The sequence below is a fragment of the Trichosurus vulpecula genome, chromosome 1 (genome assembly GCF_011100635.1).
Source record: "Trichosurus vulpecula isolate mTriVul1 chromosome 1, mTriVul1.pri, whole genome shotgun sequence".
NCBI lineage: Eukaryota > Metazoa > Chordata > Mammalia > Diprotodontia > Phalangeridae > Trichosurus > Trichosurus vulpecula.
The window spans coordinates 363,550,420-363,575,066 of record NC_050573.1 but is presented as its reverse complement, the minus strand read 5'-3'; the positions used below and the strand labels follow the sequence as shown (position 1 = coordinate 363,575,066).

At 40.4% G+C, this 24,647-nt stretch overlaps 1 protein-coding gene across 6 annotated transcripts in view; it reads right to left on the bottom strand.

Annotated features, from left to right (window-relative positions):
* The window catches only part of FHOD3 (formin homology 2 domain containing 3), a 726,388-nt gene that overhangs the window by 115,033 nt on the left and 586,708 nt on the right, over positions 1-24,647 (bottom strand). For all 6 annotated transcript variants that reach the window (XM_036756241.1, XM_036756258.1, XM_036756249.1 and 3 more), the window contains one exon: positions 651-785. In XM_036756241.1, coding sequence (XP_036612136.1) covers positions 651-785 — 135 coding nt within the window. The remainder of the gene's footprint in view (positions 1-650; positions 786-24,647) is intronic.

Sequence of the window (24,647 nt, the reverse complement as noted above, 5' to 3'; positions counted from 1 at the left end):
TCGCCCAGGTCCTTGCCTATAACTGGAAAGATCTGCTTTCAGTTTTGTTAAGATTATGCTGGCACATAATGAAAGCATTCACATTGCCAGGCCTTTTCTTATGCACTCATAATTTGCTTGCTTTACTGGTCAGTGCCATCTGCACTGAAGCATTCCCAGCAGGTGGGGTATAGGTATTTCTGGGTTTCCCCCTCAGTATAGCCTACATTCTTTTTGTACCAAAACACAAAGAGGCACCACTCACTCAAAGCAGATGAGGTAGGAAGGATCAGATCTAGGCGCTGAACCTAGATCCTGACTCCCAATCCAGGATTCATACTGTCCCTTATATAAAAACATGGCATAGCATCCCGAGTGTAGGACGTGAAGACAGGTTTGAGCCCTGCCTCATGGCACTTACTGGTTATGTGACCGTAGTCAAATCCCTTAATCTTCTTCATAAAATGGGGCAATAACAGTAACCACCTCACAGGGCTGTTGTGAGGCTCAAATGAGATAATGTTAGTAAAGTGTTTTGCAAACCTTAAAGCACTTATATGAATTCAAGCCACTAGTATTACTATTACAGCACATTCACGCATAATTGCATCGGCGTTTGTGGTGACTAATTTTCAAGGCATCAGGTCACGTATCTCAAAACTGTTCCTTACTTGAATTTGTTTCTTTCTTCCCGTTCTATCCTTTGCAACCTCTCTTCTCTCTCCTGCCGTCGCCTCTCTCTCTCTGCCGCTAACGACTCTTGGTGTTGACGAAATGATGACGTCAGAAGACCACTCAATGATGACCTAAAAATAGAATGTGTTCCCATTACTCAGAGACTGTTTTAGTGATTAAGGTAACAAAGTATGTTAATAATGACTAGGTACAAACTATATTTTCATTATCCAGAATATCTTGGAAATAAACACAAACAAATAATTTATTCATTCAATAATCCTTTTTAAGTGCCTACTATGTGTTGGGGGAAAGTACAAAGACAAATGATAATAATTATATCTCATTATAAATGACCGACTATTAATTACTAATGAAAATATAAACAAGAAATAGTTTGCCCTTAATAAGCTTACAATAGAGTATAAAAAGTATAAAGCATATGCACAAATAATTATAACATAAAATAGAATATACTAAATTAATAATAAAAATGAAAAGGGCTATGAGATTAGTTGAGGAACATGTCACCTAGGATGTCCAGGGAAATCTTTCCAAAAAAGGCAGGATTTCACCTGGGCCTTCAAAGATAGGTAGAAAGAAGAGTTGAGGAAAGATTTATTAAAAACTATTACTTCCTCCAAATAATGTTAGTGATTTAAACCGAACTTTCAGTCGACAATAATTTCCAATGACACGTATATTATATATTTCTACTTTGAATGAGTTAATATCCAGTTGTCTTGTTCTCTTCACCACTATGATTCACCAGCCTCCTTGTCCTGGAAACTGCCTTTGCCACCGTCCTCCAGAAACCTCATCCTGGATGATCCTTCAGCCTTCCCAAGCTGGAACATCTGTCTACCTTTGTGGCCCCTTCTTCTGATTGGTTGTTTCCTCTTGAAATCTCCATTTTAAGGCAGGACCCCAAGTCCAGCCATGTTTACTCCTTCAGTCCTCTCTTGGCCCTGCTCTGGACTCTCCAAACTTCTTTCTCCACCACACCCTAGTAGGTACTTTTCCTCTCTTCTATTTCAGCTTCCTTTGATATATTGTCTTTTTCCACTAGAAAATTGTAAGTTCCTTGAGGGCAGGGACTGTCTTTCTTTTTGCTTCTATTTGTATCCCCAGTATTTACCACAGCGCTTAGCATACAGTAAGTGCTTAATAAATGCTTGTTGTTTCTCAGTGAATTGATCCTACTCTGTTTGCTTTTTATCATCTTTTCCTCCCAGCCTCCCTTACCATCCACTCCTGCCCAAAAACCCCAATAATTATACAGCATTGGACTTAGTAGAAGAAAATTTAGCCTTGAAGGCTCTCTTCTATGAAGGTGTCTCCCATACACATGCCAAGATCATGCAAGAAGCCAGATGCTCCCAGACAGATAACTTTATTCAGTGAGCAATATCAACCCCAATTGAGACACAAGGCAGCTAATAAGGATGATGGAGGAGATAGTGCAGAAATGACTTAAACTTCTATCTCTTGCTGGGTCTAGCTATGGGGACTGAAAGGGTTGCAAAGGTCTAGAAAAAGCCAGAGAACCCTACAACTTCTGTTATGGTAATTAAGGTGGGACATATTTTTAGTCTTTTCTCTTTTAGGATGCTGAGGTAATCAAATACCTTTGATGAGCTTTGCTTTTCAAATGTAATGGCAAGCAAAGTGGACTTTTTGTTGTCTTTATTTTGGAGTGATTCTCAAGACTAAGGAATCTTTGATTGAATCAGAGTCTTCGATAACATGTTTATGTCAAGGGAAGGCCTAAGTGATATGGGTTTGAGTTGCATGGCTGTGATGCCCTTTGACTCAGAGGTTAGCGTTTTGCCTTTGGGGGCACACTCATTGAAAGAGCATTAGTGACAAGACTCTGGGTAGTTGTTGAAGTGGGCCCCCCCCCCCCTCAAAAAACTCAGACATTGGTGCTTATCTCTGGCAACTATGAATTGCTATGGGTAGATTGATTTGTGTTTATTTGCTCTGTTTATATAATGTATGCTTGTAATTTCTGTTTGTATTCTTTCTGAAGTTCAGGATGCTGGCTTTCCCCCCTGAACTAAGTGAATGATATATGTATGCTTAATTAAACTTAGATTGTTAACCCCTTAAAGTTGCTTTCCTTAGAAAAGCAGATCAAAAGAAACTGTGCTAGCAGCCCTCCTGTGTGCTGGTATTGTTGGTCTTACGCCCCCCACAGAAGCCGCTAGCAACATTATTGTTACAACTTCTGAACCCATTCCCTGCCAACCAGGGGAAAAGAAGAAGCCAAAGCTTAGCAAAACAGGCAATGTAATGTAGTGGGCAGAGTGCCAGATTTGGAATTAGGAAGGACTGGATTGGAATCCTACCTCATAAACTTAGAAATTGTTGGACCCCCCAGCAAGTCTCTTAAACTCTCTGGGCCATAGTTTTCTCATCTGTAAAATGGACTCAATGACCTCTCAGGGTTCCTTATACCTCTAAAGCTACAATCTTATGATCCATGGCCTTGGGTTCCCAGGAGGATAAGATTCATGGAGGTTCCTATGCCAAAACAATAGGGAGGAGAGGCATTGCTGGTAGAAAGTTTTCATGGCTTCAGAGCAGAACAGAAAACGGGTAGTGGATTTAATACCTTAGTGGAAAGTTAATTTATCTGTAAAGGTTTCAATTCTATTGTCCCACCCTCATTAGTACCGCCAGCTAACCAAGTTAACTTATCCTTCAGCATAGCTAACCTATCCGTGATGGTATCTTGTCTCTGACTAAATTCTTTGTTATAACACTTGCATATGTCTCATCTTTTTTCCTTTTTTTAATGGAAACATCTGTTAACATGTCATCAAAAGGTCATAGGAATTTTTAGTAGTGTCCAATTAAAGCAAAGGCTTCTCTTTAATGTTGAAGCCTGCTGGGACCGCTCTGGGTGAAGGACATTGAGGCGGCTACTTAGATTGGGGAAAGCTTAGTTCCTGCTTGACTTTGGGACCAAAGAGCATGCATTTCAGCAGGTAGTTATCATTAAAAACAGATGTAAGTTCTCTCTCTCCTAAATAATTAAGTTCAGAAGAGATTGTAATGTGAACTGAAAGCACTTGAGGAATGAGTTTTTCTTTCCCTGAAATGAAATAAAATGCCTTGAACGAATACAGGTTCAGTCTCAGTGCCTTAAATACTTGGTTGGTTGCCTTTGCAAACCTAGCTTTCTTCCAATTCAGATAGGGATGGGAACAGGAGATAACATAATTTCTCCACACTTGTCTAATCTGGGGGACATGTTTTTGTTTTTTGTTTCCCAAGCTGGAGATGCCATGAGAAGCAGAATCCTACTAGAAGTAAGTGAGTATAAATCCAATATGTCAATAAACTGAATTTCTCTAGGTCTTATCCCATCTAGATGCATATTACACATAGGAGAACAAAACCTGATATCCTATAAATTTGGTTTCTGGAAGTATGTAAAGCTACAATATCAATGCTGGAATTCAGTCAAAACCATAAATTTTTTTTTAATATTACCAAGCACTATAAAAAAAGTTTCATTATAGTCAACTATACACAGTCACTCGTTTCCTATAAATCTATCTTTAACAGATTTTTGCTTTTCATTCTAACTTCTCCAAAAAAGGACTGACTGCATTAAATTAAGATTTCCTAAGACCAGCCTTGACTTTTTTTATGGAAGATGAGAGGTATGTGCTATTCCTCCCACCAGACTAGCTATGGAGAGGAAGGGTGACATTGGTGATTTTAAACTTTGAGTGCAAACCTGTAATGATAAGGGAAGGGAAGGAAAGTTGTGTTTGAGGCCTTAGTATTCATGCTCCTGTCTGAATTCAGCATCTGCTGGGCTCACTGCCCCAGGAACTCCATCTGGAAAGAAGTCTGAAGAACAGCCAAAACCTCGTTAATGGAGTGAAACCACACAGGACTGCATACCACACACAAGAAGCAGGTGGAACAGGAGAAGGGGAGGTAATTTTCAGGGGAATCTATAATCTACGCTGGGTGGAAAGAGGTACACCGTTTAATTTTGGCAGTACCAGGTACCAGGTGTTGTCTTGGATCCATCCTCCAATTGGAGCCTCACCACATTATAGATCTTTATAATAGCTCCACATTGCATATTGAGATGTCTGAAACAATTGGGGAGTTCTCCAATTTAGTTGGATTCAAAAAGCATTTATTTATTTGGTTATCTATTTATTTGGCTGGACTTAGTACATAATTGGTAGAGGGAACTCTCCATGAGAAAACTCCCTCTAACTATTGCAGATTGGCAACATAGTCTCACAAAATTGTCAGTTACTTAACTGAGAGATTTACTCACTTTTCCAGGATCACACAGCCAACATATGTCACTGTTTCTGAAGCAGATAACACCTCATGCTTCTCATGTTATAAAGTATACCATGGCAGATCCAGGACTTTCACACCTCTATAGGTGATACATATGGACTGCTGGACTCATAATGATACCATTAACCAATGGTTCATTAGGATGGTTTCTGGTATCTTCTATCACTGTTAAAAGAATCTTCTGGGATTGTTCTTGGAGTTAGTGGGCTGTATTCTGTGTGTTGATCCTTGGGTACATCCCAAATAGCATTCATGCAACGAGAACATGCCTATTTTATTCTGTACTTCTGTTTCAAGCAATACTTCATTCTAGAAGTTGAACTGGAAGACTTTGCCATTTATGTAGAATCTCCCTTTTCTCTGGGTTTAGTGCTGGATCTTTTCCTTTGCAAGGTTCTTCCATCATGATCTCCCCAGTTATTAGTGCTCTCCACTCTCCTAAAATTAATTTGTATGTATTTTGTATTGATTTGCTGCACATAATGCATTTCTTACTGGTATAATATATGCTCCTTCAGGGCAGAAGCTTTTTCATGTTTCTTTTTGAATCTTCAGCCCTTAGCAGAAAGCTTAGCATGTAACAAATTCTAGGTAAATCGAATTGAATACTGCATCTTCTATCTGAAAGGGTCCCTAAACATCTTATTGGTGTAATCTAAAGTCTGCCCTCTCTTGATAATGGCTTAGAAGATATTTTAACTTACCCTAAGCACATGCTGACTTGGGGTGGTCCATGTCTGGTCCATGTCTGCTTCCCTTGCTGGCTTATTTAAGATTACAAATGTTCTAATGAAGTAAGAGTAGCTCTGTGAACTATATATTTCATTTGATGCTAGGAGATGATAGGAGATGGGCCCTTTTGAAAATTTTGACAGGTCAATATTTTGTTGAACATGATAAATGATGTGATGTACTGACTATGTATCTTGACCATAAACTATATCTTGATACTCTTTAAAAGTATGTAAAATTTAAGCAGAAATTGTTAACTTCTTCAAAAACTGAACAAACCACAAATGCTAGATGCCTATTGGACACATTAAATCCAATGTGAAAAAGTAACTCCAACACAAAGGACCAGAAGTGGAACGTCCTGCAATTCCCTGATTTTCCAGATGAGATGACGTGACATGACATGCCTCAAGTCACACAGGTTTAAGTAGCTGAGTTGTTATTTCAGCCAAAATTTCTTGCACTTAGGTTCAAGAAATCACCTTAACAAGTACAAGATGAGAGAAATATAGCTAGACGGCAGTTTGTGTTATATATTCGGTAGGGATTTCTTTTGAGAGATGAAATAAACTGGAGGGTTATGGTTCCTTCCAACTCTAAAATTATATGATTCTGTAGGAAAAAAAAGATCTGGGCTTTGATGGACTGCAAAGGTCAACAGGAGACAATAGTATAAGATAGCATACAAAAAATTAAAGCTATCCAGGGCTAGATCAAGAAATGAAGGAACAGCCTCCAGACAAAAGGAGGTGACAGTCCTGTCAAAATCTGCTCTAGTCAGGCCAGGCCAGTCCCGGAGTACTATATTCAGTTCAGGATACTACATCATAGAGAATGTCCAGAAAAGGGCAACCAGACTTTAAGAATTTCCAGTATATGCCATGTGAGGACTGGAAAAGGACTGAGGACATTTACCTTGGAGAAGACTTGGCTTGAGAGAGCACATGATTCCTATATCCAGGTAGTCAGGAAGCCTGTCTAGGGGAAGAAGGATTAGGCTGGTCTGTTTGAACACAGAGGGCAGAACTAAGACATGTGTGTAGAAGTTGCAAAGGGATAAACTTAAGTATTATGTAAAGAGAAAACTCCTAATAATTAGAGCCATTCAAAAGTGGAATGGACTCCTTTAGGAACTAGAGCGTCCCCTTGGTTTTTAAAAAAAAATATTCTAGATAATTACTTGTTTGGTCTGTTGTACTAGGGATTCTTTTTGGGGTATGATTGGACTGGGTGACCAAAGAGTTCCCTTTCAACCAATGAAGATTTCTTCCACTCCCAGCTCAAAAGCTAAGAAGGCTTCCATGATTTCCCCACGACCACAAGAGGGATTTCTCCCTCTTTTAACACTCACAGTCTTTATTTGTATGCACTTATTGCATTCTGTTTTGTACTAGCTGTTTACAGATATCAGTTATCTTCCCTTCTTTATTATAAGACGCTTGAAGTAAAAAAAAATGCTATCATATTTTTCTTTATCTCCCTCAGTTCCTAGGACATAGTAGACAACAAATGTTTGCTGAATTTGAATTCGGTTATTCTTGGTACATTTCATAGTAAATTTCCCATGTGTATAAAAGTATTCTTAACTTTTTTGTCAAGAGGCTGGGAAGACACAGAGGGGGAAAGGAAGGGATAGAATTTGGAACTCAAAACTTTAAAAAAATGAATGCTAAAATTGTTTTTAAATATAATTGGGGGAAAATAAAACATTATTTAATAAATAAACAAAAGAGGCTGGGGAGACAGGCTAAGGATGACAAAGATCAAGTATGAGGGATCACTTTTAAGTGTGGCTTAATCATGAAGAAGCTTTGGGAGGTGGGAGTCAGGGTTGGTCTTAGTTAAACTGGTCCATGGCTAAAGTATGAAGAGGAGGTCTCAGAGAAAAGGGTAGAGAAATTTCAACTTTTACTACATCTCAAAAAAGAAAATTCTGGTCTTAAGATGCTCTGACCTCTTTTCCCCTCAAACCTCAAGTGAGGGCATGAGCTGGAAGCTCAGAATCCTGGGTCCTATCCTCATGCTAGTGGGGAATAGGAGGCAAGTAAGGACAAAGCCATTCAACATCTGGATCCTTTTCCTGCAGGCTTCAGGGGGACTTCTGCTTTTTTCTCCTTGATGCTCTTCTGCCTGCATTCATCCACCCCAGCCTCTACTGGTGCCTTGATGTTCCCTAGAGGGAGCTAGGTGGTGCAGAGGATAGAGTTCTGGGCATGGAGTCGGGAAGATCCGAGTTCAAATCCAGCCTCAGACACTTCCTAGCTGTGTGACCTTGGGCATATCACTTAAATGCTGCCTGCCTTAGTTCCTTCAAATGTAAAATGGGGATGATAATAACAGCACCTGCTTGCCAGAGTTATTATGAGAATCAAAGGAAATAATATTCATAAAGTAGTTAACACAGTGCCTGGCACACAGTGAGTACAGAATAATATTTGTTTCCTTCTTTTCCTCCTTCCCTCATAACAAGGAAACAGAAATATTTAGGCTTCATTTTTTATAGATAAATATACTTTTAAAGCTGGACCATAGCGATCAAATAGGTTCAAATGCCACATTTTACACATGAAGAAATCAGTGTGAGAAGTTCAGTGGCTTACCCCAAGACACCCAGCATCTTAGGGAGTTAGTGACAGGGCTGGGATGGGAGCCTACATCTCCCACCTGCTGCTGCAGTATCATTCCATAGCTCTGTGCCTTCTCCTTCAGGATCAGGAAAGCTATAAAAGCTCTAACTCGGCAAGTTTTCCTTGTGCTAACTTCAGTTTTTCCAGACTAAAAAAAGATCTGCATTTTCTTTTCTGACAGGTACTTAGCACTGTTTCCTTTCTGAAAATCTGGACAGAGAGAAAGGTCCAGGCTCTAGGAAATACGAAAAGAGTCTTCTCTATGCTGAAACACATTCCCTTAGATCTGGAAATAACAAGTTCGCCTTTTCCATTATATAACAGGAGCTTTAACATGTGAGCAGCGATTGTTCCATTTTCTTAAAATTCTCTCTTCAGTGGAAAAGTGATATGCTGGAAGAATCATCATAGACAACTGATCACAATAGACCTTAAGTAATTTAGAATGTTTCTTGGCTCAACCAGCACAAAACAACAGGCCCAGGCCAAGAAAACACAACAAAGGAGGCTGACTCGGCCAAGATCCATTGTTCTTCACGGTTTCAGCAACTGGTTTCTCTGATTTGTAGGTTTTTTTTTCCCTTCTTTTTCTTTGATGGGTCAGCCCTGTGTTAATCTAACAAGCTGCAAAGACTAAACATTAAATTATAGTACGTCTTCATATAAATCAGTCTAGAAAGCAGGAAAATCAGAGATTGATCCACAGATTAACTTTGTTTGTTTGCTGTTGCTTAAAAGGCCACTTGAAGATAGGTCTGTAGACTTTGCTACTGGGAAGTCTGAGCCAGGAGGATCACTTGAACTCAGAAGTTCTGAACTGCAATGGGCTAAGCTGATTATGTCTCTGCAATACATTTGGCACCAATCTGGTGACCCGCCCTCCCCCCCTCTACCCACAACCCCTTGAGAACACCCACTTCCTGTTCAGTCGTTTTTTTGGTTGTGTCTAGCTCTTTCACAATTCCATTTAGAGTTTTCTTGGCAAGGACACTGGAGTGATTTTTGCCATTCCCTTCTTTAGCTCATTTTATAGATGAGGAAACTGAGGCAGCCTGGACCCTGTAGCTATCGGCTGGGTCAGGGGTGGGAACCTGCAGCCTTGAGGCCACACAAGGCCCTCTAGTTCCTCTGTGCAGCCCTTTGGCTGAATCCAAATCAAATCCAAAACCACAAGAATTTGTTCTGTGAAGTTTGGATTCAGCCAAAGGGCTGCACTTGAGGATCTAGAGGGCCACATGTGGCCTCGAGGCCACAGGTGCCCCACTCCTGACCTAGGATAACAACCCCTCCCATTGAATTCTCCCCCAGCCTTCCCCACCACAACCAACACTGACTGTCACTAATGAAGCAGACAAGTCAACCTAGCCGAAGTAGTGAGGTTCTCTGAGGAAGAGAAAAGACGCGAAGGTCTGGCCATATCAAACCACCTTATCCACCACCTTCTTTCATATCCAGGTAGAAACAGCCCAGTATCTTAAGCCTCCAAACTCTCTCCCACCATCCCCAACAACCTTGCTACTAGCCGTTCTGCAGCCACCATCTTGGGGAGCAACCCTTGAAGAGATACGAACTGGCAACTGTCTGAGGAGGTGAGGTGACGTTTGCCTCCTTAGCAGCCATAGCTACTGAACATATGGAAGCAACATTCCTTGCCACCAAAGTTCTTGACTCTGTCAAATGGTTCAACATCAGAATAAGCTATGGTTTTTATCAATGCAAATAACATTAAATAGCAATATAGTCCTTGTTCTATGAGGATTCCATGGGGGTTTTTCATCTGAGCAGCCGATGCCTCTTATAATGTTCCTATCTTATTAGAATATGAACATCACCTTTCCATTGTATTGCTGGTTCTTACCACTTTGCTTTGCAAATAGCAAACACTTAATAAATGCTTTAAAATTTATTTATACTTAATTTCCACAATAGCCAGCACTGTGCTAGGAATAATATATTTTCATTTATTGCTTCTTAAAGTGAATTGACTATGGGATTACATAGAATCCATGTGGTATAAGAAGATAGGCAGCCTTGGCAGAAAGAACTAGATTCATATTTCCCCTTTGATGCCTGTTTTGTGACCCTGGCTAAGTCACTTAACTTGTCAGTGTCCCACGCAATATAGGTTGTTGATTGGTGCCATTTTGGTGGAAAACAGTGTCCTCATTGACAGTCCCCATAACAATGAAATCATAGTTCTAGTATGAAAAAAAAATAAACCCACAAAAAATGAGCAACATTGCAGAATCATAGAAACTCAAAGTCAAAAATTATTTCAGAGGTAATCCAATCCACTCCATTACCTAAATAAGAATTCCTTTCACAATATCCCAGCAAGTGATCATTCAGCTTCTACTCAAAGCCCACAAGTTATGGGGAAACATCTACCTCCAAAGACAGCCCAGACCATTTTGGGGACAGCTTTAGGTGTAAGTTTTCCTTTCTATCAGTCCAGAATCTGTCCCAGCGACTTCCAGCCATTGGTCCTTGTACTTTTCTCCACATGAGAATTCATAAAATACTTTAAGACCGCTATCATATCCCCTTGACGTCTTCATGGTTCCACTCTAGTTATCCATTGTTTCCTCAGCTGATCCTTAACATTTATGGGCTGGTCACACTCCTCTGAGTGCACCCTAGTTTGGTAATGGCCTTCCTAAAATGTGTGTTCCAGAATTTAACACAATAATCTACACATAGATTAACATAATAATCTACATTTAAACAGGACAGGAGTGGCTAGTACTATCATCTCTCTCATATTTAATAGCACACTTCTATTAATGTAATCTAGGGTTGTTAGCTTTTTTGGCTGCCGCCTTGCATTTTTTACTCATATTGACTGGGTTCTCTTACTTAGAAGAATAGCAAGTAGATATATTCATGTGCAGCCAAAACAAAGACTGACCCTACATAATTTCCACATATAATTTTTGCATTCAGCTATACTTTAATGGATCAATGATCCAATGCTGTAGGCACTTCTTTTGCTGGGGAAGGCTATAACTCATACATGCTTTCTCATCCTGTTATTCTTATCCATTTTCTTCCATAACTCCTTCCTCAAAAATCCACTCAGTCTGTTGGATACCTTCCTCTAGGTTTTTTGTTATTTTGTGGATACTAGTGCATCATCATCATCAGGGACATGGTCAATCCACAGATGGCAGATCCAGAATTAGAAGTTACCTAAGAGTCTATCTATCTCAATCCCTCATTTTCCAGAAAAGGGAACAGAGGTCCAAGAAGGGTGAGTGAAATGAAAATGTGAAATTGGCAGTTTAAGTATTGCACAGATATGCATGTCCCACGTGTCCCTGATGATACTGTTTATGTCATTTCTTACATATAAACCATGCTTGAAAATATGCTGCAGTCTATTTACATTCATCAAACATCTCTCCATTTTGCCTTTTGGGTCACTGCCATAGGATTATGGGATTTAAACCTGGAAAGAACCTCAGGGACCACTTAAACAGTCTTGTTTTACAAATGAGGAAACTGAGGTAGATAGAGGCTAAACTGTTTGCCCAAAGACACAAAAGAAGTAAACAGAGGAACTAGGCTTAGAAATCTAGGTCTTCTGATACGGAATACTGTACTTTTTCTAATCCTGTGAATTTTTATTCTCCAGAGACTTTAATGGTCCATGTTTCACAGATATGTAGCATTGTTAAGGAGAATATTTACACTAAAATATGTACTTTTATAGCAGAAAGTATGTCAGGATAATTCAGCTATGCAATTATCTAAGTAAATTCCAACCTGTTCTCTTTTTCCTAAGTACCTATCCAAAATAGATGTACTGATTAATTACCTCAATTAATCCATCCACCTAATGCCATAATGAAGAAAATTATGCATTCTTTATCCATTTGGGTTTTTCTGTGTGGATTGTAAGGCTGGTCTCTTTTGAGTGTCTGTAAACTCATTTTAGGAAACCCTATAATCTTTCTTGAACTTGATGTGAATAGTACAATGTCATCCACAAACAGAAACACATGGAGACCCTAACCTGTAGCCATAATGGCTTTTGTTTTCTTTGAATGGCTCAGCTTGCCTCATTGAGCCTCTGGACACTGTGGCTTGCTCTTCCGGGGCAGGAGGCCCGGGGAGCATGCCGGGAAGCAGACAGCTTCCTGTGTGAGGAGTCATGGGGCTGGCTGAGGGGAGGTGTTGGCGGCTATGCTAGGGGGAGGGGCCAACTCAGGAACCAATCGGCCCTGGTCATTAGGGCGGAGCTTGATGATGTCAAAAACCCTATAAGAGGGGAGAGGACAGCTTGAAGATTCTCTTCTTTCCTTTTTCGGTTGGAGCCAGCGGCAGTTACATCGTCAGTTACAGCGACAGTTACATCGTCAGTTACAGTTGCAGCTTCAGTTGCAGACACAGACACAGCTGAGGCAGGAGCTGCCAGTAGCAGAGCTGATCTACGGGAGGAAGCTGAACAAAGACTTCAGTCCAGTGGGTAATCTTATTACCATAAAAGGGGGAAACATGATTTTGCTTTACGCAATCATGTTTCTCTGTAGCCTCCTGGTTACTCTTTCAAGGCGTACTTATTGGGCCTGGAAGATTATGATCAACATATCAAAATGGGGCTTCTGGTTCATGGGTTGGTTACTGTGGAGCCTAAATAAATGTTTTGATTCTTCTGCCTTCTACTTTGAGAGTTTCTTATATCCGGCGGTTCCGAACCTTTCAGACATGTTTATGATCCTCTTTGAGATTATAAACTCTGCCCTCCTGATACATTTGGCGTCACGAACAGGATCGCTAGGTATAAGATCTCTATTTAGAAGCAGAACAATTTCAGAGGAAGAGATGAATATCCCAGGATGGGAGGATCCATTTTATTCCTCCCTAGCAAAAGAATTGGCTAAAAAAGCTGGACCCTGTGAAAACTGGGAACCAAGGCTACGGAGAGGAGATCCTAGGGATTTGGAAAAGTGTTTACGAGAAGTTGGGATTCAGTCAGGGGCATCACTATCTAGGCAAAGCTGGATAGTGTTATCAGCCTACCGGCTAGTATACGAAAGATTGAGATTAAGTGAAAGACATGGGGGCACTCCTACCCCACAGGAAGAAGCAGGAGACCAAACTGACTCAAATGAGAACTTTTCTATTAATGTGGCTAAGAGCAACAGGAGACCAAAAAAGCCCAGAGTGCATTTCAACCCAGCCCAGAAAGAGCATGACTGCCTGCTTCGTCCTAGCCATGGTGGCAGAGGAAGTGAGTGGGGAGAGAATGAGACAATGTTAGGGGCTGAGGCACAAAACACTACTGGGGTTCAGGATGTGCCTCACACAGAGAATAGGAGATGGTTAAATGATCAGACAAGGGCTCGACCCATACAAAGGAGGAAGACAGAAACCCGAGGTGAAGATTCAGTTACAAGGGAAATTCAGGAAGATTTCTCACCGCAAGAGGTCACAGATATTTTGAGTAGATTCAGCCAAAGAATAGGAGAACCATTGATATCTTGGATGGTAAGACTCAGTGATCAAGGGGCCGGTGGAATATCAGTAGATGGGACAGACTGCATGAGATTCATAGGTATCAGCCATGATCCTCTAGTTCAACAAGCTTTTAGGGAACATCATCAGCAAGGAGATGGTGATAGCAGGACTACTCTGTTGGCATTAGCCACTGTGGGATGCAATAAGAGATATGCTACTGATTCTATGTGGCCCACTGAGCACAGACCCTGGTATTCACTTAGAGATTGTATCATGAGACTAAAGGAGGAGGTAATGAAGACTGCCATTATGACAGGAACTGCAGACAAATATTACAATGATTCAATGGAACTGCCTCATAGGAATTTAATAATTAGGACAGCTCCCCCTGCTTATAAACAACTAATTTTGAATTTATTACTTGGAGAAGTAGGGAGCCGTCTTACAACAGTGATAAATAAGATTTTACAGTTATATGACTTAGGTGACTGGGGAAGGGATAGATCTCCTCAAGAGAGAAGGGTGAATAACCAGCAAACTTGGCGCCAAAGGAGAGTAACAAGGAAAGAAATGTTTACTGCTTTATTGAGAGCAGGAGTAGGTTTTGAAATGATAGATGGAATTCCAACCAATGAATTATATAGAATGTACAGAGATAAAGGCCTTGATAACAGGAGAGATAGGGAAATCAGAACTGCTCCTGCAAATGCTACAGATGTTGAACCTTCATACCCAAGTGAATCACATGAAAGGGAATACTAGGGAACAGGCCGAGCCCCAGTCCAAATTAAGGAAATACACAGGCTGGATTGCAGACCTCACATTAACTTGACCATATATTGGAAAAATGGGTCAAGTACGGTAACTGAGGCATTAATAGATACTGGGGCCGAGGCCACCCTTATTTATGGAAATCCAGACAAATTCAGCCATGGAACTCCTATTACCATCACAGGACTAGGAGGGACTGAAATATCAGCCAGACAAGTTAAATTGATGATGAAAATTGGACAGTTGCCCAAGAAAGAATATAGTGTGGTTATTGTGCCTATTCCCGAATACATCATTGGAATAGACATATTGAAGGGTATGACCTTAAATTTACCTGAAGGGAAATACCAATTTGCTGTGAGGAAAATAGGCATTAATGCAGTCTTAGTGGGGAAAATCAAGATGGATCCAATCACTTTGCCCGAACCTTCTGAAATAATTACTTTGAGGCAATATCGTGTGCCAGGTGGGCAAGATGAAATTGCCAACACTATAAGAGAATGTGTTGAGGCAGGAGTGTTAGTCCCTACAACTACTCAATGGAACAACCCTGTCTGGCCAGTCCGAAAGTCAGATGGAACATGGAGGATGACAGTAGATTATAGACAGCTGAACAAAGTGACTCCTCCCTTGTATGCTGCTGTCCCAGACACGGTTACTTTAATAGAGAGAATACAAAAACATGAAGGGACTTGGTATGCAGTTATTGATTTGGCCAATGCCTTCTTTACGATCCCAATAGACCCCAAGCAATGGAATCAGTTTGCTTTTACTTGGCAAGGCCGACAGTATACATTTACACGCCTGCCGCAAGGATATATTCATAGCCCAACTATTTGCCACAGGATTGTAGCTGAACATTTGGATGAATTAAAGTTACCTGGTGTACAGCTTACACATTACATAGATGACATCATGATACAGGGAAAGAATATAAAGGAGGTGGAGGAGAGTTTAGCATTATTAATTGACCATATGAAAAGCAAAGGATGGGAAATCAACCCCGCAAAGGTTCAAGGGCCAGCTCAAACTGTAAAATTCTTGGGGATACAGTGGAATAGAGGACTGCGAGAAATTCTCCCACAAGCTCGACAAAAAATCCAGGATTTTCCCACCCCTACCAATAAGAAAGAGGCCCAAAAGTTCATAGGGCTGTTTGGTTATTGGAGACACCACATCCCACATTTGGGACAGATTTTAAAACCCTTGTATAAAGTCACCAGAAAGAAATATGAATTTGACTGGGGACTTGAACAAAGTAGAGCTTTTGAGGAAGCAAAGGCTGCTATTCAATTAGCTCTAGACTTATGGCCTATGCAAAATGGGCCAGTGGAGTTACAAGTGACTGTACAAGATGACTATGCAAATTGGAGTCTGTGGCAAAAACAACAAAGCCGAAGTGTACCTTTAGGCTTTTGGTCAAGGAAACTGCCCTCATCTGGAGTGCAATATACACCTTTTGAGAAGCAGCTGTTAGCTGCATATTGGGCTTTAGTAGAAACTGAGCAACTAACTCTGGGTCATGAAGTGGTATTAAGGCCTGGAATTCCAATTATGACTTGGGTAATGAGTACCCCAGCTTCTCACAGAATTGGACATGCACAAGAGGCAAGCATAATCAAATGGAAGTGGTATATTCAGAATAGGTCCAGAGCAGGCAAAAATGGAGTTTCTGCTCTACATGAATCTGTGGCGAACATTGATACTGAGAGCAATGAAAAGCCCCTTGAATCTAAGCAACAGATGGTACCATCCTTAGTGAAATGGAATAATGGATATGACGGACTAAATGAAGAACAGAAGAAACATGCTTGGTTTACTGATGGGACAGCAAAATATTTAGGACAGAAGAGACATTGGAAAGCAGTAGCCTATAACCCCTGTACAAGGAGAACTCTGGAAAGTTCTGGGATAGGTGGAAGTAGCCAATATGCTGAACTGATGGCAGTGCATCAGGCCATCAGAGCAGAGAAAGGAGGACAGTGTCATATATTTACTGACTCGTGGGCGGTAGCTAATGGATTAGCTACGTGGATGCCTATATGGAGGAATCAGAATTGGGAGATTCATGGCAAACAAGTTTGGGGTAAAGAGTTATGGGAAAATATATGGGACATGTCTTTGGTTACAGATCTGTCAGTTTTTCATGTTGATGCTCATGCAACCCTGACCACACCAGAACGTGAGTACAATGCACATGCGGATCGACTAGCAAAGATTGCTACTGAATGTATTGTCCCTACTCCGACTCCAACTGATGACCCAGCCTTAGCAAGATGGGTCCACCAGACTGCTGGCCATTTAGGGGTCCAGGCCACCCATCGATGGGCACAGGATCGAGGTATCAGTATTTCTCATGCGTTGTTAAAACAAATAACAGAGGAGTGTTGTATATGCCAATTAGAAAAAGAACGAACTCTTCCTAGGATAGTTACTGGAGAAATAGCAAGGGGAAAAGTTCCAGCCCAAATTTGGCAGATAGATTATATTGGCCCACTACCCCAGGATAAAGGATGTAAATATGTATGTACGTGTGTTGACACCTATTCAGGTGTACTAGTGGCTTGTCCTTATAAAGACGCAACTCAGAAAAACACCTGCAAAACTCTAGATATTGTAAGTTTATATTATGGAACCCCAATGCAGATTCAAAGTGACAATGGGTCACATTTCAAGGGCAAAGAAGTGAAAAGATATTGTGTGTTGAATAATATAGAATGGATATATCATATTCCATATTACCCACAAGCATCTGGGCTAATTGAAAGAATGAATGGATTGTTGAAAGAACAGCTGAGAAAATTAAGCTCAAATAATTCATATCGACATTGGAAGGATAATTTGTCTATTGCCTTACGTAATTTGAATAATAGGCCCTTAGGGGGAAGTACACCTCTAGCCAGAATGATGACCCCAAATCTGCAGATCAGAGAACAGCAAACATGTGAGATCCAAAACATTGAATTTTGGACTGTGAGGGAAGATGTCCCACTACCAAGTCCAGGAACACCTGGTTCAGCAGGATATGATTTACATTGTATAGAGAATTTTAGGTTAAATAGGAAAGAGATAAGAAAAACCCCTACTGGAGTATGTATGAGAATCCCCAAGAATCATCTTGGACGGATATTACCTAAACCAGGATTAGCGGCTCAAGGAATACATGTATTGGCTGGAGTGATAGATTCTAATTATCAAAAAGAAATTGTTGTGACACTCCAGAATATGGGTAAAAAACCTGTACAATTTTGTAGAAATGATAGGATGGTTCAAGTCATTATTATCCCCTGTGAAAAAATACCCTTTGTGAAAACTGACCCTCCTCCCAAAATAACTACTAGAGGGGCAAAAGGATCTTGCTCCATTGATAGAATAAAGTCAGGAGCTAAGGTATGGGTAAAACGGAAGCCAGATGATATTCCAAAGGCTGCAGAAGTTATAGCCCATGGGAAGGACAACACTGTAACAGTTGTCTATTCAGGGGAAAATAATTACCAAATCGTACCCCTGAACCATATATTTTACCGTGAATAGGTTATAATAATAGATTCACAGACTATTCTTTTTGTCCTTTGTTTTGGCTAACCTTGTTGCTAGTTTTGTTTCCTTCAGGCTTAAGCACCCTGCACTTTCCGGTGACTGCCTAAGCATGTAGCATTCTTGGAATTCCTGCCAGCTCGTTAAAGAAATGACCTCTGGAATGGGACTTTTTGGGGGCAGGGCCATCTCTACATCCAATTTCAGCATGAAGAAGCTATGGAAAATGAGACCTTCACCCCTCACCCCAAGATTTTGAGCCCCAATCGTTCAAGGGGGGTGGAAATGATGATAGTGTTCTGTTTACTTATTTTGTGTTATCCTTGCTGTGTTGTTTTATTGTTATGATATTATTGATCCTATGTAATGGATACAAGGATTTAGGGGTGGACATTTGAATTATTAATAATTATTTTGGGGATGATTGATTGAAAAGATTATTTTGCTGGGATCTAGGGGTGGATCGCATTTGAATCGTTAACCAATGTTTGGGAATGTCACTGAATGATATGTTTTGCTTTATAATGAATGATATGTTTTAGTTTCCTTTGTAATTGGATCACAATGTATGTTCTAGGATACATGGCTGATTAGATTATGTATCCTATAACAAGGGGTGGAGTGTAGCCATAATGGCTTTTGTTTTCTTTGAATGGCTCAGCTTGCCTCATTGAGCCTCTGGACACTGTGGCTTGCTCTTCCGGGGCAGGAGGCCCGGGGAGCATGCCGGGAAGCAGACAGCTTCCTGTGTGAGGAGTCATGGGGCTGGCTGAGGGGAGGTGTTGGCGGCTATGCTAGGGGGAGGGGCCAACTCAGGAACCAATCGGCCCTGGTCATTAGGGCGGAGCTTGATGATGTCAAAAACCCTATAAGAGGGGAGAGGACAGCTTGAAGATTCTCTTCTTTCCTTTTTCGGTTGGAGCCAGCGGCAGTTACATCGTCAGTTACAGCGACAGTTACATCGTCAGTTACAGTTGCAGCTTCAGTTGCAGACACAGACACAGCTGAGGCAGGAGCTGCCAGTAGCAGAGCTGATCTACGGGAGGAAGCTGAACAAAGACTTCAGTCCAGTGGGTAATCTTATTACCATAAAAGGGGGAAACATGATTTTGCTTTACGCAATCATGTTTCTCTGTAGCCTCCTGGTTACTCTTTCAAGGCGTACTTATTGGGCCTGGAAGATTATGATCAACATATCAAAATGGGGCTTCTGGTTCATGGGTTGGTTACTGTGGAGCCTAAATAAATGTTTTGATTCTTCTGCCTTCTACTTTGAGAGTTTCTTATATCCGGCGGTTCCGAACCTTTCAGACATGTTTATGATCCTCTTTGAGATTATAAACTCTGCCCTCCTGATACATAACCACATGAAATTTCTTTTCCATTTGGATTGTGTGCAGGACTTTCTCCAGGACAGAAGTGAACATTTTTACTGACTAGGTTTTCTCTGTTGTATGTGTTGCTTGATTTTGATAATCATAAGGTAGGAGAAATTGTCTCTGTAGTTTTATATATCAAGGATCCTAGTATGATCTTAACATATGCAGGATGGACATACTATCAACAGGAAGTTTTTTGGGGGGAGAAGGTAAGTATTTTTATTTTTAAATAATATTTTGTTTTCCCCCAATTGCATAATTTTTTAACATTTGTTTTTTATTTTTTTAAGGTCTGAGTTTCAAATTCTGACCCTTCATCCCTTTCTTCCCCCCTCCCTGAGAGGGTAAGCAATCTGATATAGGTTATACATATGCAATCATGTAAAACATTTTCATATTAGTCACTTTGCAGTAGAAAGCTTTTAAGGCTTCATATTTATTTACTAAGTCAAAAATTTCTTTTTTCGTGATTAGAAATCAATAGATCTGGCAGGATATTGTGTTCTTTGTATCACAGTGAATTGTATGACTGTGAAGATGCATTTTGCTATTGAGACTCATCAGGAAGAGTCTATCTGATTTCCTTATTGTATTTTCCATCAAGGAGACTCTCCATGCATACTAATTTTATGGAGATGAGAAAGTTGATGCACAGGCCTGAAGTTACTGATGTCTTGTCAGTTGCTTTTTAGAGGGCATCATAATACTATCAAGTAGCTTTTTATTCTTTTGAAATTCTCCCTCTTTTGGTTATCTTAAAAGTCTATACCCTGACTCCCTCTGAAATTCACCACAGGATGAAAATGGAAGTTATTTCTCTTCACAGAAAATGTCCTTAGGTTCATAGTCCACAGGCATCCTTGATTCCTTTCTCCTGCTCAGGGGTGTTCTGCTCTTACATGGCTTCCCTGAGCTGAACTACCTATCTCCATAAGTTTATTTTGTTCTAATTATCTCCATTTCTTCTCTCAATGATTTTTATCTCCTACCACTTCTCATAAAGCTTTTCACGTTGTTTTCCCAGCCCCTCCAATTCTAGATCAATCCATCCTGCATGTCCACTTTTGCCTTCTCTCTGAATCTATAGGTTTTTTCCTCCCCTAAAATCCTCAGATCTCTCTACCATTCCATCCCTATGGTTTTATCAGTTCAAATAGTCCAGTATTTAGGCATCATGCCTCTTGCGGAATAAGACACCATAGCCCTTCTAAATATCTTCTCATTGATTCACAATGTCATTGGTCCTGCCAGAAAATCCACATTGTAATGGCCATTCAGGCTCTGTTTCAAAACAAGTAATTTAAGCAGTTAACAGTCGGTTAACTTTAAGCAATCTGTAAACTTAAGCAGTTTGTTAAAATTACTTGATGTTTTAAAATTTTTTAAGAAGGCAATTTAAAATTTAGTAGGGAATTATACTTTAGGGAAGTATTGGGTTGGATGACCTCTCTAAGACTGTAGGGTCACATGAAAATAAAACAATGATGCAACACTTATATTTTAGTATAACAGACCTCTGAGTCACCCCTCAATCAGGAATCACTTTTGGCGGGGCAACTGGGACATTCTGGGCCACTTGTTCAGGATCATTAAGAATCAGACTCGTAAACTTTTGGGAATCACAGCAATGATCTAAAATAAACTAGACAAGACGGGGCAGATGGCAAAGATGTCGATGCTAATCTAAGGCCTGCAAAGGAGATGGGGAAGGGGTTTTCTTCCCTTCTGTGTTTCAAAGATGACTATGGATGCTGATATAGTAGTTCTATATAAACTGTGACTTAAAAGACCTCGCTGCCACTCTGGCTTGAGCCTCCGTTGTATTCTGTTTGTAAATATTGATAGAATTGTATATAGTTCTGCATGAAATTCCATGTTCCCTTAAATCTCTGAACAGAAGCAGTTTTATTTTCTTTTTCAAAAATTCTCTTTAAATTAAAAGGTTTTTCTCTTGGACACACATAAAATTTGTGGTTTGTCCTCAAAACTGTCAAATTTAATTGTGATAGAAGTTTGAAGTATGTTTTCTTCCTTTTTTTCTGAAGGTTATCTGTAGATTCACTCACTTGATGCTTTGTTATCTGTTTTCAGAAGTTCTGGGAAGTTTTCTTGTATTATTTCCTCCATTATTGAATTTGGTTGTTATTGTTTTTAATGTGTTCTGTGATACCTGTGATCCTTAGATTGTTTCTTCACATCTTGTCTTCCAGGTCAATCAATGGTGCCAGAAGGTTGAAGGGATGTGAGAGTAACAGATCTCTATCTCTAGCTCATAAGATAGAGTTAGAGTTCTAAGGAGTCTCAGAAATTACTTAGCCTAATCCTCTTATTTTATAAATGAAGGTTCTAGGAAACTAAATCTCATAGAAGTGGTGACTTGACCAAGTTCACACAAACAGTAAATGACAGAACTAGAATTTGAACTCAGGTCCTCTGAGGCGGTGATCTTTCAACTGCACCACAGTTAATAAATGTTCTACAAAACATAGCAGGGGAGGGTGGGATGAGTTTAATATGGGAGCGATAGCTAGCATCCCTACCACCTTCTCCACTGATCCATTCAGTTGATCTAATTTAAATCCTGGGCATCTTGGGGGCCCTGGGAGAAGGATGCTATAGCCATGGGATTCTCATGAGAGGCTGCCTGAATTCTAGGGACCATGGTAGGGGTGGGAAACAGACCCCCAGCGATGTGACCTTCTGGGGCAAATTATTTCACCCAGTCTAGTGCCTTGAACACAGCTGGAGCTCAATAAACATTTGTTTGTTGATTTGATTTGACTCGAAATAAGACTGGATAAGAGCCAAAATGGTAAGATATGATATCCTCAATGGGCAAGTCAATGAAAATTTCAAAAATGATAAAAAATTCAGAAATAAATAAAAATTAACAAGAACAGGGCTGGCATGATACCATTGGGAGCTGCAATATTACCTGGACCCCACATATTTAGCTATGGCAAATTTTGTGTTTCAACCACTGCTGTCACATGTGAGCTTCTGGCACTTTTTTTAAGGATCTATGTGTTTCTAATCTACAGGATTTTTGTTGATATGGAAACTCTGCTTCCAACACCATGACCAAAAGTCACTTGCTTCCCTAATGCCGTCACTACCCAGTGGTGGCACTTGCGGGACTAGACGTTTACTTTGTCATCTTTCTTGCAAGCAAATATCTGAAAGTGATTTGGGAATTATTTTAACAAATTCTTTCAATATTGTTCACTTTTTGTAGATAGAGCTCACAGTAAAAAAATCTTATAATATGACTAAGAAAAGCAATAGGGAGCAGAGGGAATGGATTCATAGAGGGCAATGCTTAAAGTTATGACGACTAGGTTCACACACACAGGCTATGTGACCCTTTCCAACTCACTCAACCTCTCAGTGTCTTGGGCATCTCTTTAAGATTATCAGTTGCAGAACAGTTAACAATCTGCATCGATAAAAAGGGGAAGGTTTTCTCGTGAGGAGGATTGAAATCCCAAGTCTGTACCTAACACACAGAAACTGCAAATAAACAAAAGGTTTTTTGAAATTAGAAAACTAAATGGGTATCTTTGCTGGATTAAAAGACAAAACAAGGAAGTCACACAACGAAAGAACACAGAGTAATTAAAATTCACAAGAGCCATCTAGTACTTGCGTCTCAATTTACCGTCATATGACCATCCTTTGTAGTCACTGATATTTAAAGCATTTTCACTAAAAAACACACATTAATAGATGTTCCAGAGCTTTGCCAAGGTTTTGTTCTTCCCAACGACACGGCACAAATGTACTTCTCTGACCACGGACTTTAATTTTTCTATAATCGTCACTAACCTATCTTAGCACTAGTGAAGCTTGTTCTTTGTGAGAACCATCTGAATACAATCCATGTGGACACTACGATGTTTAGCAGATTTAACTCACTCAATTATTTTCTTTGTTACTGTCCCAGGAGTAACGTAAATGACCTCACTTGGAATATCTTTCAAAAGATAACCCAATGATGATCAGGGTGAGAGCTCTAGAAGTAGGAGGAGTAATGGGCAGGTTGATGTGGAGCTGGCATTTCCTGACTGAGTTTTCATAGAAAGGATGTCTTTCCATCTACCTCTTCCAAGAGACAGCAAAGGGGTTACTGGGATTATATAGGGTGAAAGTCCTCCTGTCCCAACACACACTCAAACTCTCTGACTTAGTCAGCTTTGCCTTACAAACTCCTATAGCATAAAGAAGGGCTTAGGCCAGGTTTCCACTTTGTAGTCTGGGAAAAATAGACCCAACTGGAGTCGCTCCGTCCTTTCCTTCCAACTTTGTTGTTCAGTCATTTTGGTCATGTCTGACTCTTCGTGACCACATTTTGGAGTTTTCTTGGCAAAGATACTGGAGTGGCTTACCATTTACTTCTCCAGCTCATTTTACAGATGAAGAAACTAAGGCAAACAGAGTTGAGTGACTTATCCAGGGTCACACAGTTAGTAAACATCTGAGGCCAGATTTGAACTCAGGAAGAGGAGTCTTCCTGCCTTCAGGCCCAGTACTCTATCCACTGTACCATAATAGCGAGGTGATTCCTTCGCTAGCTTCCTATTTTCCCATTCTCTTTGTTCTCCTCTTCACTTCCTTGGCCCTAAAGACCTGACTTTAAATCAAAGACTTTGGTAGCCCTCTCTGTGGCTCAGATGACTTTGACCACTTACCCTCCAGCTGGAGGGATAGGTTAAAGCTATCCCTCACCAGATCATTACTAATCCTCTAATATACTGAACTCATGCTGAGCTGAATTGTGGGTGAGACCAATGTCTGTTATCAATGGTGATAACTGATAGTTCAGGTGCAGCTGGGGGGGCTTTGTACAAAGCATAATCTGCATACTCCATTATGCCTAGCCTTAAGGGTTAGGGTCTGTCACCTTTGGATGAAGGCACATGCCCTCTCCCAAAATAGAGAAGCTCTAAGAAGATACTGTCAAGGATACAGCTGTCACTAATCTTGACGTAGCAGCCATGGCTCAGCTCTAGACTTTAGAGATGACCTAGGCTAGGCACTTCCATTCTACAGATAAAGAGTCACATTTTAAGCGGCCTGTAACTCAGCCTAGCACTCAGGAACTCTCCAGGCACCCACAGAGCAGGAGAGACTACCAGCCCAGATACAG